The sequence below is a fragment of the Gordionus sp. m RMFG-2023 genome, chromosome 5, assembly GCF_954871325.1.
Source record: "Gordionus sp. m RMFG-2023 chromosome 5, tfGorSpeb1-WG-v2, whole genome shotgun sequence".
Lineage (NCBI taxonomy): Eukaryota > Metazoa > Nematomorpha > Gordioida > Chordodea > Parachordodidae > Gordionus > Gordionus sp. m RMFG-2023.
In genome coordinates, this window is record NC_088779.1 from 31,496,198 (window position 1) to 31,514,446 (window position 18,249).

General features: G+C 28.4%; 1 protein-coding gene across 1 annotated transcript in view; it reads right to left on the minus strand.

Moving 5' to 3' along the window:
* LOC135929268 (nuclear transcription factor Y subunit alpha-like) overlaps positions 1–17,969 on the minus strand; it is a 29,635-nt gene extending 11,666 nt beyond the window's left edge. The window contains exon 1 of the mRNA XM_065465773.1: positions 17,917–17,969. Coding sequence (XP_065321845.1) covers positions 17,917–17,921 — 5 coding nt within the window. The 5' untranslated portion in view covers positions 17,922–17,969. The remainder of the gene's footprint in view (positions 1–17,916) is intronic.
* Between the last annotated feature and the right edge of the window lie 280 nt (positions 17,970–18,249).

The window sequence follows — 18,249 nt, forward strand, 5'->3', positions numbered from 1 at the left end:
GAATCAGATACTTTTTAATGTTATTAACATCGTTAATCAAATAATCAATTATAATTATTATATAATACATTACATTACACTGTGAATGTGATAGATATAAAAAAAATTTTAAAAAAAAAACATCAAATAACTTGCCAATCGCGATAAATTACTGTATGGATAATATCATTTTACGATTTTATAACTTTTATTTATTATCGTCATAATCATAATTTTATGCCTTTTAAAATTTTCTCTAAGGCACAAAAATAAAAGGGAAAAAACATTATCTCGAACCGAACCCCTTACCCTCCCCTAACTTACCGGTTCGAATTTTTATTTTTCCGAATCCGACCCGACCCGGCCCGAACCCGAATTTTTTTTAAAAAAATTTTGCCGGCCTGGCCCTAATTTATTTATATATAGAAATAATTTTATAATTACTCAAAATAAACGATACATGTTATATGGCTACTATCTATAAATAAAATCACACATTTTTATTTTGCATAAAAAAATTCGACATAAAAATTGATAAATTAGATATATTTTTAAAAATTTCTAAGGCCCTACTTTTGCGGATCTCTAATCAAAAACCCGGTAGTTTCATTTCTCCCGTAATTTAGGGCAAATGAGAACCTAATTTAAATTCGTAGCGGGGCTGGATGACATAGAAATAGATTAAAATAATGAGTGGGATTGGGGGGGGTCAATATTTCAATTATAAAAATGTTGCATAATAAATAATAAAGCGTTTATTTCGCGATATTTTTAAAAAAATAAAATAATAATCTTCTTAATCTTTAATGATTAATCATTTTCTACATACTGTAATAATAATAAAATATATTATTATTTTTTTTAATGATAATCATATTTTATTTTTTCCCCCTTTTCCCATGTTGAGATTAAGATTGGTCTATTATAAAATCATTTTTTCTTTTAACGAGTTCAGAAATTAAAAGGATTATTGATTTAAAAAAAAAATATCTATGTATATAAATATATCTATCATTACAAAATAAAAATACTCGAGTGTTTCGTATTCGACCGTTGTTACTAGTGTTGTTAAACGGCTCAATTCGAACCGGTTTTTATAAAACGGCTCGATTCGAACGGGTTTTTATAAAACGGCTAACTCGACATTGTAGCCAGAAAAATGTTGCCTGAGCGTCGAGATTTCGCCAATGGATGTTCAATCCTTAGTGCCATCCACGAGCAAAATCTTTAGAATTTTCTGGATCTCGAATTGAGCCTTGTAACAACTCTAGTAACATTAGACGCAATGGGAACAGAAGGGAGGGATAAAGGGTTGCTCCAAAAATCAAACTTGAGTACCCGAAATTAAATAAAATTGGCCTAAGAAAGTCCTGATTGGTCAGAGCCGATAACGCTCTTGATTGGAAGCCGTAGATGTATGGTCTGTTCCCCACATTATAGTTTTAGACCAATAAAACGGATGGCATATTAAAAAAAAATCAGGCCGGGCCGTGCTAATAGTATCTCTGCGGCTTCTCTGATAAATTTCATTACTGGCTAAGCAAAGGAATCAAAGATTCCACCATCCATAAATTCCGAATCCAATAATGATCGACAAAATGTTGACAATTCGTCAAAATATATCAGAGTTGTTAAAGGATCTAGATACTTGTATCTAGATCCTGTATCTAGATATAAAAATGTGGTATCTTATCTGTATCTAGATAGATTTTTGATTAAAGTATCTGTATCTAGATATTATTTGAGACGATGTATCTGTATCTAGATCCATTTAAAAAGTATCTTTTAACAACTCTGAATTATATATAACAAAAAAAAAAACTTTAATTACATTACAAACAACGTATATTTTGAATTTTAAAAAATACATACATGTTGGAAATAATGACCTCGAGCCGAACATAATTTTGAAAAATGACGTAATAAATCTCTTCTTTTATCAATTCCAAAAACCAATAAATTTTTATAAATTTTAAATATAATAATGTAAATCCAATCCAATATTAATCACTTTTTTTTTATATAAATCTCTGTTTCTTGGAAACGGAATGGACTATAATGACCCCGTTCTCCCTTTTCCCTGTATAACATCGCATTAACGCATAAATTAAATTAACATTATATATATCTACGAATAAATTTAATTTAATTTTACATTAAACATAACAGCTCAAAAAAAAATAAATTTATAATGCGATTTTTAAATATTTTTCTTAAAAAAATTGATAAATATTTAACTTATGGCCGGCCATTCAAGTTGCGTTTTTAAAAATTAAAATTTTTTTTAAAAAATAAATGCTTTTTTCATAATAAAAACGTTTTTAAAAATTATGAAATAAGAATTTTAAAAAAAACATTTTTATTGTTCGTTTTGTGAGAGGGTTTAAAAAAAACTAAACAAAAGGTTAGGGGAGAAAAAACTTATAATTTTAATGGTTGCCTACTGGTAAAAATTAACGAAAACCAGAAAACTGCTGTTCGGCCCAAAACTTGGGCTCTGATTGGTCTAATTTAAGAAATACCGACCCGGTCAGCAGTACTGGAGAAGCAGGAAGCTGGAACTAGAAGCCTGCATCGAGCGGGTTTTTTTTATAATTTTAATGGTTGCCTACTGGTAAAAATTAACGAAAACCAGAAAACTGCTGTTCGGCCCAAAACTTGGGCTCTGATTGGTCTAATTTAAGAAATACCGACCCGGACAGCAGTACTGGAGAAGCAGGAAGCTGGAACTAGAAGCCTGCATCGAGCGGGTTTTTTTTATAATTTTAATGGTTGCCTACTGGTAAAAATTAACGAAAACCAGAAAACTGCTGTTCGGCCCAAAACTTGGGCTCTGATTGGTCTAATTTAAGAAATACCGACCCGGACAGCAGTACTGGAGAAGCAGGAAGCTGGAACTAGAAGCCTGCATCGAGCGTGTTTTTAGCCCAGTGTCCATATTTTGAATGGGCACGGTCGAGTTTTGGTCTGGTGACGGACGCGTTAAAAAAAATTTTATAGCTGGCGTTAGCGGGTAAATTTTTTTTAAATAAGTTTTATTTTATAATATTGCGTATTATATGTTTAAATAGCCAAACCAGCCATAAAAACAACGAGTGGAAGGGCTTTTTGGCTAAAAGGCCGCTCATAGCAGACCTGTAGCTGGATCCACAATTTTGCGTGGTCTTAGGTTAAATCTTTGTGTAAGAAGGGAGAGAGGAGATGGTAATTGATAAGATTCTACATTTAGACTCCTATCAAGTCAAGATCTCTGGGGTCAAGAATCAAGCAGAATTTTAACTTGCCCTTATTATCTATTTCTACACTTATTTCCTATAATATACCTTACGAATATATTTATATTTTAATCCTTTTTTTCTCAAAGTATTAAATGTCCACATGTGTAATATCATTTCGTAATGCACTACTATTTTTATAATACAGGAAAGAGAATGTATATAGCACATTTATATAACGTAATATTATTTTAAATTAAAATCGCAATTTTCAAACTAAAAAATCATCTTCCTTCATTAAATAACCATGTATGACTTGCCGTAATTATCGTAAGAATTATACATACTGAGATAACAATTTTAAAAAATAATAATTATTACAGCAAGTTAAACTAATTTTTTAAGCAAGTTGTCACAAATATTATTATATACTGTAAGAAGAAATGAAGGGGAAAAAAAAGCTTTTAGGTATTTCCTGTTTTTAAATCCAGTATTTAAAAAAAAAATACTTCCCTTTTCTTTATTATAACAAAACAAACAAAAGGGGGAAATAATATAAGCTTTTGTTTCAAATTTTTCATTTACAAAAAGTGTTTTTAAAATTATGCCGAAATAAGTGCATATTTGAAAAAATAACTTGAATCATTTCGTATCTTTCAATTCAACTGCAATAAAAAAAAAAGGATTTTAAAAGACGCAAAATGTGTGTGTGTGTGTGTGTATGAAATGTAATGTAATATGATGATGAATCAATTTTTAGGTTTTTAAAACAAGATTAAAAAAAAAATTTTTTTTAAATATATATATTAATGTTTTCTATGATGAAACATGAAAAGGACAACATTAAAAAAAAAATCAATAAAATATATAATTATTTTTTTTTAAGTATATTTTTCAATTGAGTTTTTGTATCGAAATGAAAATATTCAAATTGAAGTGTTTCGAGATAATATTATAATATTGTATGAATGGGGCGAAAAATATATTAACATCGGGAAAGAAAATTCTTGTTAACCAAAGAAATTTTGATTGTCGGGTTGAGAAAATTTAAAATAGTTTTTTTTTTGGAATATAGAGTTTCCTTTCCAATAATGGTCCCAAAAAATAGCCTTTTCACTTAATCATATTCTAAGCAATTTCCAATCATCAGTTCGAACTTATACATGTACTCATTGCTTCCACAAGGGTGCCAAGTGCGGGAAAATATCCTTAAAGATCTGCTAGGAGTCCAGTGTCCAAACATTTCATATGCTCGTTAGGGTTAAATCGGACCAAGAGAGACCGGGCGGATATAGCCCCTATTTAAATAAAATACTTAAAATGCTAGCAAGGATCGCTTTTTAACATAGGTGTCGGATACGGAAGGTAGCGAGGGAGCCAAAAATTGGCATATCATTTGAATAAATTTTGCTCGGAAATGTTGAAACACTTTAAAATTTATACACCCGTTTTTATATAATTTTTAAGCAAAAAGAGGGAAATTGTCTGCAATTCATTGCTCACGTGTTCGTCATCTTTAAGACAAATGATATAAATCCAAGGCATTCCGAATCCCCAGGAATTGGAATATCCCATTCAATGACGTATGACAATAATTAGACTGACGATTCATTCATAATAATGCATTATAAAGCGTCGTTGAATGCAAATCAGCTGGAAGACTAAGTGACACGTCATTTTGATGACCTATATAGGAGGATTCCGCCAGAATACTTAAAATTATCCGAATTTCGTCAGCCAAACACACGTTTTCTTGCGAGAATACGCCTGGGAATAATTATGAGATAACTCATTTGCGAGGCCCGGCTTTTATATTTTCAGGCAAAGCCCGGCCCGGATTTTTTTTAAAATTTTTATAGCTAATAATAGCGATTTGAAATATTTGGTTTTAAAATATTCGGCCCGGCCTGGGTAAATTTTCAGGGCCGGCTCAGCCCAGATAAATTTGAGCAAATTAAAAAAGGCCCGCGTATCGCGCCAGGCCGGTCTTTGGGCCGGGCTTGCGGGTCTCTATAATTCTTTATGCGTATTCGAACAAAACTGATAGCTACAATATGTAATGAAGAGTTGTTTTTTTAAGAGCGAAATGGCGACTCGAGGAAGGAACCAATAGGAAGATCGTAATCTTAATTGGTTTATTTGTTAACTTTTATCACATATTTTATGTTGTAATTATTAAAAAACGAAATTAATAATAATAATAAAAAGGGGGGGATTGTGGTTATGGACACGTGTATATTATTAGGCCATCTGTCATAAATGGGTAATTTATGATTTATTAAAATTTACTATATGTATTTCGGGATGAGTTTATAATAATGTACAATATAAATATAAAGGCAATTAAAACGTTGTTTTATCTATTATTTAATATTTAAGTATACGTAAATAGAGTCAAAATCAATTGCGCTCACCCACACCCCTCATTTCTTTTAACAATCTTATTACAAAAGAATTATGTATCTACACTTACAAAAGAAAATATGCTTTTATTAGCAATCTAAAAAGGTGTTGAGTAAAGGTGGTAAAAAAATATTATGAAACATTTTTTTATCCTGTAAAGTTAAAGATATAACAAAAAATAGAATTCGTGGACACCCCCCGCCATCTAGAACTTTTCTTTTAAAAAGATTGATTTGTTATCTTTTACGAGACGTGACTTAACATCTAATTTTAATCTTTTATCTGACCCCCCCCTCCCATCCACACACATCATAAAATAAGTTAATGAGCTTAGTAGTATCTATTTATAAAATATTGTTTAAATTAGTAAAAAAAAATATTTTATTTAATTTTTAATATAACTGTTGTTGATATGAGAGTTTATAATTATAAAACAGTTGCTTGCTGTTTAAAAGGTTGTAGTGAGTTGAGGATGGGGATTGAAAATTCTAAGATAAAAAGGTTCTGTTGGGTAACAAATATTATTCCAATTTAGAAGATTCATTAAGTATTATTCAGGAACTGTAGTTGGTGGGCAAGTGGGTGAGAGCGGTAAGTTTAACGCTTACCAACATGGGCAAGCAGGGAATTGGCCGATTTTGACGTTGAATGGCAAATAATGAATTTCAAATGATATTGTTGAGATTGGTGCGATTATACGTTGCGTCAAATATCATAAAAACGGAAAATCTATCGGCTCTACTTAAACAAGGCGACGTACGTTTTTTTTATTTCTTCTGAATTGCAAACGCCTAATCTCGATTTGTATGCACTATAACACGGCTTGGGGTGGATGGGGAGTGCACATATCAAATGCGTCGTTACAACCTAAGTTTGGTAGAATCTTAGTGAGAAGTCAGGATGAAGATCATCAGCGTCAATGGCTTGGTGAGTCTAAGGAAGAGAAGGGGTAAGGAAATGGTCATCAACAAGAAAAATCGATTTTGTTAAGAAATTACATGCTAAATAATAATACAATCGCAGGAATTCGATGAAACGGCATAGAATAAATAAATAAAGTAAGCCAGCCAGGAAAGAATGTTATAAAACAAAATTTCCCCCATATCAATAAATTTGAATTTGGGAGATATCATCAATCGCGATGTTCTTTTCATAAAATGGAAGTAGATAGGTGAGGATGGGGGGGGGGGGGTTGAAAACTATTCTGAACCAGAAACCTTCAAATCAGATTTGACAAAAATATATATTTGTATTTGGATGCTTAATCCTACAATATTAATAATAAACCAGTAGAGGTGAATTCTTTTGGCCCCACCTTGATTTTAACAAGTTCCCTTTTGGGGACAAATTTACTAAATCTATCAGGATTTTTAAATCCCAATTTCTTGGATTATAGATAGCAGACCACACTATAATAATGCAAATAAAGGATTATTTTATTAATAATATGGAAGAATAAGGTAAACTAAAATGATGAATCGATTTATCTTAAAAAAAATGCGCTTTACGAAAATATGGATATAGAACATTATAATACTAAACCAATTGGGTTTATTAATTAAATGTTACACTAACGTTATAGCAGCTTAATCGTAAAAAAAATCTTTTGAAATTTATTGGATTTTTAAAAATCCGAATTACATTTAAATTTTTGCATAATTTTTTTTTAATTTCATTTTTGATTGACTTAAATTTTAAATTAATCACCTAATATTTTCGTAAATATGGAGTATAAGCACTTAAAAGCAAAAAAAATCTTCAATATAATCCTCAAGGAAAAACAAAGAATAAATAAAAAATCTCCTAATTAATCACATATTATTTTTTGCGATTAAAAAAGAACAAAAGGGGAGGGGGAATGAAAGGAGAAGATAGTAAGATAGAATTTATTGAATTTAAAATTTTAAACAAAAAAAAGTAGGATAAGAAATCTAAGATAGATCTCGAGATTAAGGTGTTGTCGCTATTTTTTCGAACGAGACCCAAAAATTTTCCTATTTACATTGAATGATCACCTCCCCCCCCCCCTTATTCCTGCTACACCCATCGAATCATCTCACCTGATGCGATTGATCCACTATTATAACAGATGCAACGATGCCATATGTGCCCGCGGTAATAAGTGTCCGCTTTTGGTATCCGACTCGGTCGATACCATGATAACTAACGGCTACTAAATAATGTTTCAAGTGGATCAGCGAAGATAAACTAGCACGTCAATCACAAAATTAATAGAAAAATTGAAAAATGTTTGTTATATCTAAGCTAAAATGGCAGAGTATCAACAAACCTAAATTTTTTTAAAGAAAAAAATTAAGAAAAAAATCACGCACGACAAAATACCAAATTAAATGTTATAATATAAAATAATAATAAACTTTTGATATCAATTAATATTTTTTTTAAAAAAAAACTTAATTTCATTCTTTCCCTTGTTTACTTCATTTTCACTTTCTTCTTTCTTTTTCAATTTCATGTTTTTTTCCTCTAATTAGTTCCATTTTATTGTCATTATTCTCTATTCCCAGGTCAAGGGACATTTTTAAATTTATCCATTTAATAGAATATAAATGCCTACATATAATATAATTATTAGACAAATGAAATAATAGGTAACATAAATTTGTTAGAAAATATTATTTGCGAATAAGTGAGGGAGGTTGTTGGCTAACGATTATCTTTCTATCAAAGTTGTGCAGTATAATGGTCAGAGATACGAGCCCATGTTAAAGCCCGGCAAAATGGTAATAACCGAACCCAACAAAAATACAATAAAATTCGTTGCACTATGACCAGATGAGTACCAGCTGAATATCGATTCTTATAGTGTGGTATTCAATTTCCAGGAGTAAATAGCTAAGATGAATAAGCCATTTACTAAACATTTAGATATAGGCTAACTCAACATTTTCCAGAAAAATATTTAGTGAACTTAAAGATTTTGTTCATAGACGGCACAAGGGTTTGGACATCTAATAGCAAAATCTCGAAGCATATAGGCAATAATTTTCTAGCCAAATGATCTGTTTGAACAATACTGGCTCTTGATTTTGGCAGAATTTAAAACACATAACACATTGAAGAACAACAATATTGAATCCTTGTCAATCAATTATATTTTTTTCTAATAATCGTACTAGGTCGAAATGGGAATCCCCTTTTATATATTCTAGAAAAATCTGGAAGATCGTAATAGATAATCGAAAATAAGGCATACAAAACCTTCATCTAGCAAGATTACATTTTTTTAGGTTCTAAATTCCAGAGTTGTTAAAAGATACTTTTTAAATGGATCTAGATACAGACACATCGCCTAAAATAATATCTAGATACCGATATTTTAATCAAAAATCTATCTAGATATAGATACCACATTTTTATATCTACCTTTAACAACTCTGCTAAATTCTAAATACTAGTGTTGTTAAACGGCTCTAACTCAATATTCATCCAGAAAAATATAGCAAGCCTGAAGATTTTGCTCATAGAAGGAACGAAGGTTTAGAAATATATTAAGGAAATCTAGAGGCTTAAGCAATATATTTCTGGCTAAAATATTGAGCTAGCCGGTTTAAGTGCTGAAGTTTAAAATATTTTTTATTCAGCGTATAAATACAATTTTTTTGAGAAAGTATACAAAGGATTAATTTTTTTTTAGGCCTTAAATTACGAATACGAATGTAGAAAAATATTTTTAATTTTGGCACTCAAGTGATAATTTTATCAGAAATTATGTAATATAGATATCATGAAAATTATATAAACATGTTCCAATTATTATGAAGGTACTAAATATATACTTCACTAACAAGTATAAAAAATAATAGACCATCTCAAAATAACCCTTTCATCAAATATAAAGACAAATTTCTTATTGACACCTCTCATATAAGGTATATGTTGATTTCTGAACATCCATAATCAAATAAAGTGCAAAATTTTTGATTTACCCATCATGTAATTCCCCGTCATTCTTGACGGGTTATCTAGTGTATAATAATAAAGAATAACATTGAAAAAATAGGTAATTGTATTTCCTATTTTTTAAAAAAACGTATTGAAATAAATCATCAAGTCTGCACTGCGTGGCAATTTTAAACGAATAAAAGCACACAAAAAAAATATGATAATCTTTTATTTTTATAACCTACTTTCCCTTCCCTATTTTTAGTTATAAATTTTTCATTTTCAGCCAAGCCTCTTCTCAGCTCAAACTTGGACTTGAATTAGGAAGATGGAAAAAATGCGTTTTTTTTTGTATTAGGACAATTGAAACAAAAATATAATAATAATATCGTGTTTTTTTAAAAAAAATACTTTAGCAATGCAAATAGGTGATTTAATATTATTTTCGTGACTATTTTTTTTTATAGGATTCAAAATTGGATTTGACAATAACGTATGAAAAAAGGAACAAACAATGAAATGAATGAAGTAAAAAAAAATAAAAGAAATAAATAAAAAGAATCACCTATTCAAATCAGGTTGACATGTTCTGGGAATGGAACGGGAAAATGAAACGGAAATGGAAGTGTTCCGAAAAAATAATAAATAAAAATTTGTTTTTTATATTGTCATAATTCTACTTTGAATTTGAGTCTGGTTACAATAATTACCTATCATTTTCGCATCACGTGATTTTAAGAATTATAAAGTTTATAATAAAAAAAAAATAATTTTTAAGCCTTTATTTGATATATTTTTAACTGTTTTATATGATTATAAAAAAAATACTGTAGGCCAAAAGTTTTCGATGGATAATATCGTTACCAATTTAGTGTTTAGAGGGTGTACATCGACACACGGAACAAATATAAATGATAATTTTTTAGATAATGTCTTAATGTAAATTTTTTTGGAAAAAAACGCGTTTATATGGAACGCATCGCGAGCGGAACATATATTTTTGATAGGAACGGGAGCGCAAGAAGGGACAAAGTTTGGGGTCCCTGAGAATAATATAATAGGTAATGCTCCTTGCTCATGCTTGGTTTTGTGCGACATTTTCGGACAAACGTCATTTAAAGTAAATACAAAAAAAATTTACATGTGGACCCCCCTATAAGAAGTTTAAAACAGTTATTTTTCTGTAATAATAAATAATAGATAATGTATCAATTTTTAATTATTACGAGACTAATAAAGATATTTAATTGCCGTAAAAATCTCTTTGAAAAAGCAAAAAAATTATTAATTTTTTTTTTGTAATAAAAATTATATTTGAGAAAAATTTACGAAAAAAATATTTAAAAATATTATTTTTTTTCACACACCCGGGGCCGCAAAATTTTTTTTTTTTTTAGAAAAATTAAAATTTTTTAAAATCAATTAATTAGTTGGAAAAAAAAAATTATATAACTTTGGCGCCTAATATTAATTTCCATTTTGAAACAATTTAAAATAATTGTTAAATAAGGAAATTTTAAGAATTTCGGGCCGAGTAGGAACAGTGAAATGATCGAATGACCGTTTGTCCATCCAAATATTTTAGCCTTAATAAAAAGGAAATTCGATAATGGTTTTAAACAATAATATGCTATACTTATCTGTATTTTAGCAGATACAAACGTAATAAATGGATGTAACACATAATCTACTCCAATTATAATCCGAGATGCTTTGCTTTTAAATAAATTTCGTCTCATTTTGGTTTTTCGAGAGTAGAATAAATAGAAAGAGAAAATAAAATCTTTTGAATGTTCATGAATAACTAAAATAATAAATATATAATTTAATAAATTATTAAATGATTTGAATTGAATTAAATTTTGTATTAAAAACATGGGATGGGAGTTCCCTCACTCTTAGTTTTGAAACAATATGTTATAATATCGGTAATCTTATTCGATCATAACCATACGAATATCTTATGATTCGATTTTTTTTGTAGTAGGGCATAAATATATGGAGTATTCACTTAAATCTTGTCGCTAAATCATACGCTCCAATTAGGATGCGGTTGATGATATTGAGCCCAGAGGTCTGTGAATGGTTCTAATCGCTGAAAAATTTCAACATGTGGGTAGAAAATATTTTAAGGTGGCGATTGGAAGCGAAGATTCTCATTGCTTAAAAAAAATTAATTCTTCCATCTTAAAATTTTGCAGAATTTTTCAAGTTTTCGGCCAAAAAAAATAGTATAAAGTATTAAAAAATAAAATAAACAGCCAAATGGACATTATTTTAAATGTGTATTAGCCCTAAACCAATGATGTAACTACTAGATTGATTCGCTAATTAGTCAGCTGTATTGCCATTTTATGGTTTGCACTTCGACTTCTCAACCAATCATATACATCATGAAGAGGTTGGTTTCAGAAAAATATTGGTTTAAAAAAGGGGAAAATGGATGGCTCAATAGCTACCCAATAATAGGCGGGGTGGTATCTAACATTCGCCTTGCGGACCTTTCTCAAAATCACAAATAATTTATATTATTTTTAAAAAAATTAAGACGTCATTAATAGAAAGGATTTTATTTTAATTGGATGAGAAATATATTTAAATTTCACAGATACCTTGAGAGATATAGGTTAGGGTTATTGATATATTAAAAATGATTTTTTTTTAACAAGATGTATGCATTAAGCTAAAAATGGGCTATTTAAGGCCAATGACGTATGTATATACTGCTAGATTGGTCATTTGGTATCAGCTGTCGCGTCATTTGTGATTTGCACTTCAACTAATTGTCTTTATTTTATCATTATATCGATCCGCATCGATGTCATTTTAACCGACTTGCAAAGTAATGTCGCTATAACTGACCCCAATCTATGGACACTTTTAAATGCATTTTTTAAACGAAAATTTTGCCGATCATATCTTCCGTTACCGCTAATAAGTTTGATTATCGTTTTACCCAAATGACCACATAGAGTAAGATCGCGCCAAACAAGATACGCTTCGACTAATTCATCTTGGAATATATTTTTATAATAGAAAGAATTTTCAGGGGCTAGAAAATTTACAGGAATAAATGATAAAGATTTGTCCGTTTGAGAATATAACAAGGTGTATAAAAAAAGGGGGAGCGGGGATTTTAAAGTAAAAGAATTGGAAGAAAAGCGAAATAAACGGAATGGAAGCGAGGAAATCAGAGCTGCTGTCTTTGGATTTCCGGTGGATGATGATAACTATTTCATCATCCATGTTAGCTCTCGAAGGGATAGGAGTAGTAGTAAGGAAGGAGAGAAGGGGGAAATTAAGATAATATAAGATAACTATTTCATCATCCGTGTTAGCTCTCGAAGTGATAGGAGTAGTAGTTAGGAAGGAGAGAAGGGGGAAATTAAGATAATATAAAAAGGGTGTGGTACACATAAAGTTAGTAACTTATTCTTCATATCGTAAATATTTTATAATAGGAGGTATAGAAATGATAATAGATATAGATACAATAATAATAGAGAACAAATACAAAAACTATTATTACAAATATATTATACATACTTATATATTATATAAAGTATACATAGAGTAAAAGTGTATTCACGCTTGATAAATTTCTTTCGTTAAAAGGTGGGAGAGTATTTTTTTTTAAATAATAATATAAAGTTTATATTATTTATTAATATACAATAAATGAAGAAGAATTTAATTTATTATATTAATAAAGATAGAATTATTATTTCTATCCTCCATGTGATGATAATTAGTAAAATATATAGGTTTTAGTTTTCATTTTAATTTTTATTTTATTTAGTGGAATTAAAAAAAATTACTAAGTTTAAATTGTTATATAAATTAATATATAAATAAATAATATTAAAAAATAAATTATTACACCTTCTCTTTATTGACATAATTTGATGTAGTAATTAATTAAACGTCAAAATACCGATTAGTTTAATTACAGGAGGATATATTTAATAGCTTATAATCAAACGATTACTTAAAGAAATATATGTATTGATATCCTCCCTTTCTTAGTTATCAATATTGCGGACGATTAATGAGAATAAATATTTAACCTTAGATAATTTCATTTGACCAATCAGATGTACGTATAATGGAGAAAGGGGGATAATTCTATTTCCCTAATTATCCAGTGGTAAGTAACGCTGAAAAGTAACTGTATAAAGTAACGCTCAACAATTTTTTTTTTGTCGAAAAAAGTAGATTCCAAAAATTTGGTATTCATTTTTACTCATTTAAAAAATCAAATTTATAAATTTTGCCCCCCCCCGTAAGAATAATTAACCAATTTCCATATCAACCTATCCGGGTCTCGTTATGTATAGTGCGCCTGCGCTATAATATGACCAAATTATAAATGTAAAGAGAATTAAGGAGTCGACGTTAAATTGTTGCCTGTATAACAAAATTTTCGGAATACCAATATCAATTCCCTAATTTTATTTGTTGTTTTGCCGTTTAAACCGATTTAAATTTGAAAATTTACTAGCGTATCATCATACCCCGAGAAGTGTGCCCCGCCCTGTACACGTAATACTAAGTCCACAAAGAAAAACCGATAAAGAAAGCTAATAACTAAATTCGTTTTGAAAGGTATCCAAAAAAAAGCAAAAAAATTATAAAAGAAATTCGATATTTTAAAAATGAATATCTAATAACTAATAGCAAGGGGGAAAAAAATTTGACCGAAATAAAAGACAAGCTAATGAAATTTTTATTTTCTATATTCGTGTAATTCGATATTCAAATTAGTTTAACCTAAAAAAAATATTAAAACTTATTCAAGTGAATGATTTAATCGATCAAGGTTTAATAAATAGAAAAGGTTTGTTTTTAAAAAAAAAAAACCAAAGCCTCAAGATATCTGCAGAGTGGTTAAAAGATACTTTTTAAATGGATCAAGATACAGATACATCGTCTAAAATAATATCTAGATACAGATATTTTAATCAAAAATCTATCTAGATACAGATACCACATTTTTATATCTAGATACAAGGTATCTAGATCCTTTAACAACTCTGGATATCTGTATCGGAGACCTGCAAGCAGAGTTGGGCAGTATCGCAAATACTTGTATCTTAAATACCGGATACGAAATATTTCTGGTATCTAGTATCTGTAGCTTAATTATTTTTTTTAAAAAATGATAACTATTTAATATACAAATGAGAATTTTTTTCGATATATATTTAAAAGTTTATTCAATTTATTTATTTTTTATTTTTTTATTATAACTTTTTATATTTTAATATAAGATCAAATAATACTATAAAACATAATAAATATTTAAAAACTAAAAATATAAATTTATAGTTCCAAAAAAGGAACAAAAATTAGGTCTAAAAAATTTCTATTTGAATTTTTTGGCAAATATTTTTAAGCAAGCTATAATAGCACTAGCCATCAATGCCACATTTTACTGGGCCAACATCTAATAACAGAAGAGGATGCACTAACCTCTTCGGAAAAAAACTAGAACTTCCTAAGCTTGCTAAATTTTGGTACTTAGTACACCTAACGAAATCATCTTCAAGCTGGATTAATACTCAAAATGCTAAAAACTTCATTAAAATATAAATAAATTTGATTTTCTAATTTACTTATATTCCTCATTTCATATTTTGTTTGAATCAAATATAGATGTTATGAATGGCCATGAGTTAAAGGGTGATTCCTATCTACTTCGGAAAGTCATAAATTTATTTAGGAGTGGGACAGGAAATGATCTAAGAACCCAACTATATTATCAATCTTAGAACTGTGAGTGCTCAAATAAATTATAAAAAAAAATGTAATTTAATGAATTATAAATAAAATTCATTTAAAATGTGTAGCATCGCATATGCTACACATTTTTTTGGTGGCCAGCACTATGAACATTTTGAAAAAACCACTGTGGCCGATTGGGATTTCTGAACATAGCTCTAAAGAGACTGCATTATACACCCTAGAGGTCTGCATTGGGCGGGGTTTCGGGCCGCCCGCTCATAGTGGGCAGGCAAAACTTTTTAAGAACGAGCTAGTGGGTGGGCGGGTTAAAAAATTTAAAAAATGGGAGGGTGGGCTAAAAAATTTTAAATCATTTAAGTAAATATTAATAAAAAAATGGTTCTTATGAACTTTTTGGTTATTAAATATTTAAATGTCCTTTTTTGGTATGATAAAAACATTTTTGTATGTTTAAAACTATTTGGTGTAAACTACGAGAAAGAGATTTGCCTAACTATCAGGAGTAGCAAGAAAAATATTGGCAATTCCTTCAACTAGTGCTTCTTCTGGATGAGGATTTAGCATTGCTGGAAGGTTTTTAGAACAAAGAAAAATGTGTTTGAATCTTGAAAATGTCGATTCGTTTATTTTCGCATTATAATTACATATAATATCAATTTTATGTTTATATTTTTTTTTCATAAGTATTTTTTGGTAAAATAAATTATCCATAAATCGAATATTTTTTTATGCTTAATATAGTATAATTACCTAAATTATAAAACATTTTGTAGAGGTGTAATGCTGAATTTTTTTATTAGATGCCTTAAAAATTGAAAGAATGACAATAATTATATTTTATAATAGCCGGCTTCGGTTAAAATTTTTTATAAATAATGGATGGGTGGGTGGGTGAATATTTTTTTTGAAAACTATGGGTGGGCTGGTTGGGCAGGTTAATTTTTTTTAAATATTGGGTTGGCAGGTATATGGTTCAAAAACCCGCCCAACGAAGACCTCTAATACACCCTATATGAAAATATATTAAGTGAAATGAATATAAATAAAGTGTTTTGCTTAGCAATATGGCTTAACTTTTTTTAACAAAATGCCCCAAAAATATGTCAATTTTTTAAAGTATCTATGTCTTATTAACTTTTCTAAAAAGTATTGTGCATCTGTATCTTAAAATACATATATTCAATATGTATTTATATCTATATCTAGGTATATTTTTTAATTGCTCATCCCAGCTTGCAAAAATTTATTTGACTAAACCCTATTTGTAGGAAGAAAAGTAATTTTCGAAATATAAATTAATTAGAATAATCTGAAACAAACCCATGGGTGAGGTTGTTGCTTTGGGTTTTGCCAACCTTCCACTTAAATTTACAATTTATAAAAAACTAATGATAAGGGGAATTTGGATATTAAAATATCTAAATAAAAATTTCAATAAAAGTATTGATTATATTAAATAAAAATGATCAAAAAAAATTTGACTCAAAATATGTAAAAAAATTAACATATTATATATAAAATATTTTTTACACGAATGGATATTATAAGGGGACAGAAATGATATATTTTTTTAACATTATAAGAGAAATAAATTAATATGTAAAGTGAAGCAAATAAAAGTGGCCATATAATTCTATATAGATATTATGTAAATGTCATTAAAATTTGTCAAAATAAAATACTCTAAGCTGCTATATATGATGTTTTATTTAGCAAAACTCCAATATTTGTTTATGCATAAATTGAACTTTAACCTAAACTTTAAAAAAAATTAAGATTTGAGAGACATGTTTTATAATAAAATCCATCTTGAAGGTGGATAAGGACAAATGATTTAACACTAACAAATATACATGATATAATATTATGGTTTATCCTTATCAAAAAAAAAGATGTTGAAAATTAAATAGTTTTAAAACAAAAAAATTAACAATATCATAATATAATATTCACTCTTAAAAATCTTAATAATTATCTTGTATTGATATAATTTGCAGAACTGTCAAAATCAGAGTAATGCTTAAGCCTTTAAATTGGTAATATCAATTTAATTTTAAACATATAAAAATGGACAACCCACCACCCTTAAAAAAAGACAAAGTATTTAGCTATTATTTAATAAAATATATAGGCAAATACTTTTTCAAATAATTATCATATTTTCAATTTTAAAAAAAAGCAATGAAAATTAAATATATTGCATAAAAAAGTAACTTATATTAATTAAATGATAAGCACAATCATGGAAAAGGCCAGAAAAAATTGTAAAGGTTTTCTAAGAAAGTAGGGGGCATAGACCCCTTTCTTAGAAAAATTCCGGCCTATGTAATCATTGATATATCTATATGGTAAACACTTAATTAATGTTGATTTTTTTAAATATAATCAAAATTATATATATTGAAAAAAATAAATAACTGTGATTTAAAGTTAATATATAGTCAAAATGAGCAATAAAAAAAGGTACAAGCAGAGTGAAAAATATTATGCTTTTGTATTTGTTAAAAAAATTTGATTTTTAATTTTTCAATTCATTAAAGGTAATTAAATTTTTTAAATTTGATTAACATATTATATAAATGCAAACTGATACTTATTTTCAACCATTCTTTTGGAATTAATACGTATAATGTATATGTATATTTAATAATAACAAAAAAAATCGAACCTCATAGTTTTAGAATAACTAACAATTGAATGATTTCGAAAATCATGAATGAATGCCTATATTATTTATACAATTCGTTTGGCATTTAAATTTCTGCCGGAAAAAAGGCGAAATTGAATTTACAAGCGGATCAAATGCCTCATCATTATTATTTTTATTTTTAAATTCTCTATATCAATACAAGAAACTTCTTAGATTCATTCAAAATAGCATGGCTTTAGAAAATTAAATGTCATTCCTTTGATTCCTTTGGCTAGAACAATGACAAATTCTTTACAAAAATTGGAAATAAGATTAGATTTTGTAGCTTGAACGTTGATCAAATGCAGTGAT